This window comes from Octopus bimaculoides, chromosome 30 (genome assembly GCF_001194135.2).
Source record: "Octopus bimaculoides isolate UCB-OBI-ISO-001 chromosome 30, ASM119413v2, whole genome shotgun sequence".
Lineage (NCBI taxonomy): Eukaryota > Metazoa > Mollusca > Cephalopoda > Octopoda > Octopodidae > Octopus > Octopus bimaculoides.
The window spans coordinates 6444875-6445872 of record NC_069010.1 but is presented as its reverse complement, the minus strand read 5'-3'; the positions used below and the strand labels follow the sequence as shown (position 1 = coordinate 6445872).

The following is a 998-nucleotide window of genomic DNA, read 5'->3' as shown; positions in this document are numbered from 1 at the left end:
TAGGGTTAGGGAAAACGAACACACGTGTGTTGCCTCTGCAAAATGTCAGAAGTAATGGAGATTAAATACGCTTTACACCGCTTAAACTGCCAAAGGAGTAACTGTAAACAGCTGAATACTTGTCAGTGATTGGTTGAAATTATCGAAATAAGACAATTTTTTACAGGAAATAAATTCGAATACAAAATTTTTTTTCTGTTCTATAACACAAAATAGATAAGTATACGAAGTTTGAAAGTCTTTCGGTACCAAAAACACTACATAAAACATAAATGAAAACTGGTGGCCCCGTTTTGAACAAGATTCCTTTCTTGCCCTCTCTCCTCTATTTCCCTCCTAACCTCTCTCTCCTTTCTTTCCTTCCCACCCTATCTCTTCCTTCTACCTCTTTTTTCCCCTCCTATGTTTTTTTCTCTCTTCCTTTACTTTCCAATTCTCCTTCCCTCTTGCTTTCTGTCTGTCTCTCTCTCTCTTTCCCTCTCTCCCTGTCTTTAACCCAAATACGTTCTTTTCTTTTGTAGGTGACATCATGGGACCAGTATTAAGTGGACTCGAAAGATTGATCAGGTTCCCCACAGGCTGCGGCGAACAGACCATGCTATCGCTCTATCCCAACGTGCTTGTCTTCTTGTACCTGGAAGCCCGAGCACGACTCAGTGCATCGACGAAACAGAAACTTGAGAAAAATACCATCGCAGGTAAGTTTAAGGTTTACAGCTTTGTTTCTTTGTATGTGGTAGTGGTGGTCATGGTTGGATTATGTATTGTGCCTACATCCTTTCAGGGTCGATAAATTAAGTACCAGTGAAACGTAAAAGCACCCACTACACTCTCGGAGTGGTTGCTGTTAGGAAGGGCATCCAGCTGTAGAAACTCTGCCAAATTTAGATTGGAGCCTGGTGTAGCCATCTGGTTTCACCAGTCCTCAGTCAAATCGTCCAACCCATGCTAGCATGGAAAGCGGACGTTAAACGATGATGATGATGATGATGATGATA

At 41.7% G+C, this 998-nt stretch overlaps 1 protein-coding gene across 1 annotated transcript in view; it reads left to right on the top strand.

Moving 5' to 3' along the window:
* The window catches only part of LOC106877145 (CD109 antigen), a 6763-nt gene that overhangs the window by 4752 nt on the left and 1013 nt on the right, over positions 1-998 (top strand). Inside the window, exon 3 of the mRNA XM_014925950.2 lies at positions 522-698. Coding sequence (XP_014781436.2) covers positions 522-698 — 177 coding nt within the window. The remainder of the gene's footprint in view (positions 1-521; positions 699-998) is intronic.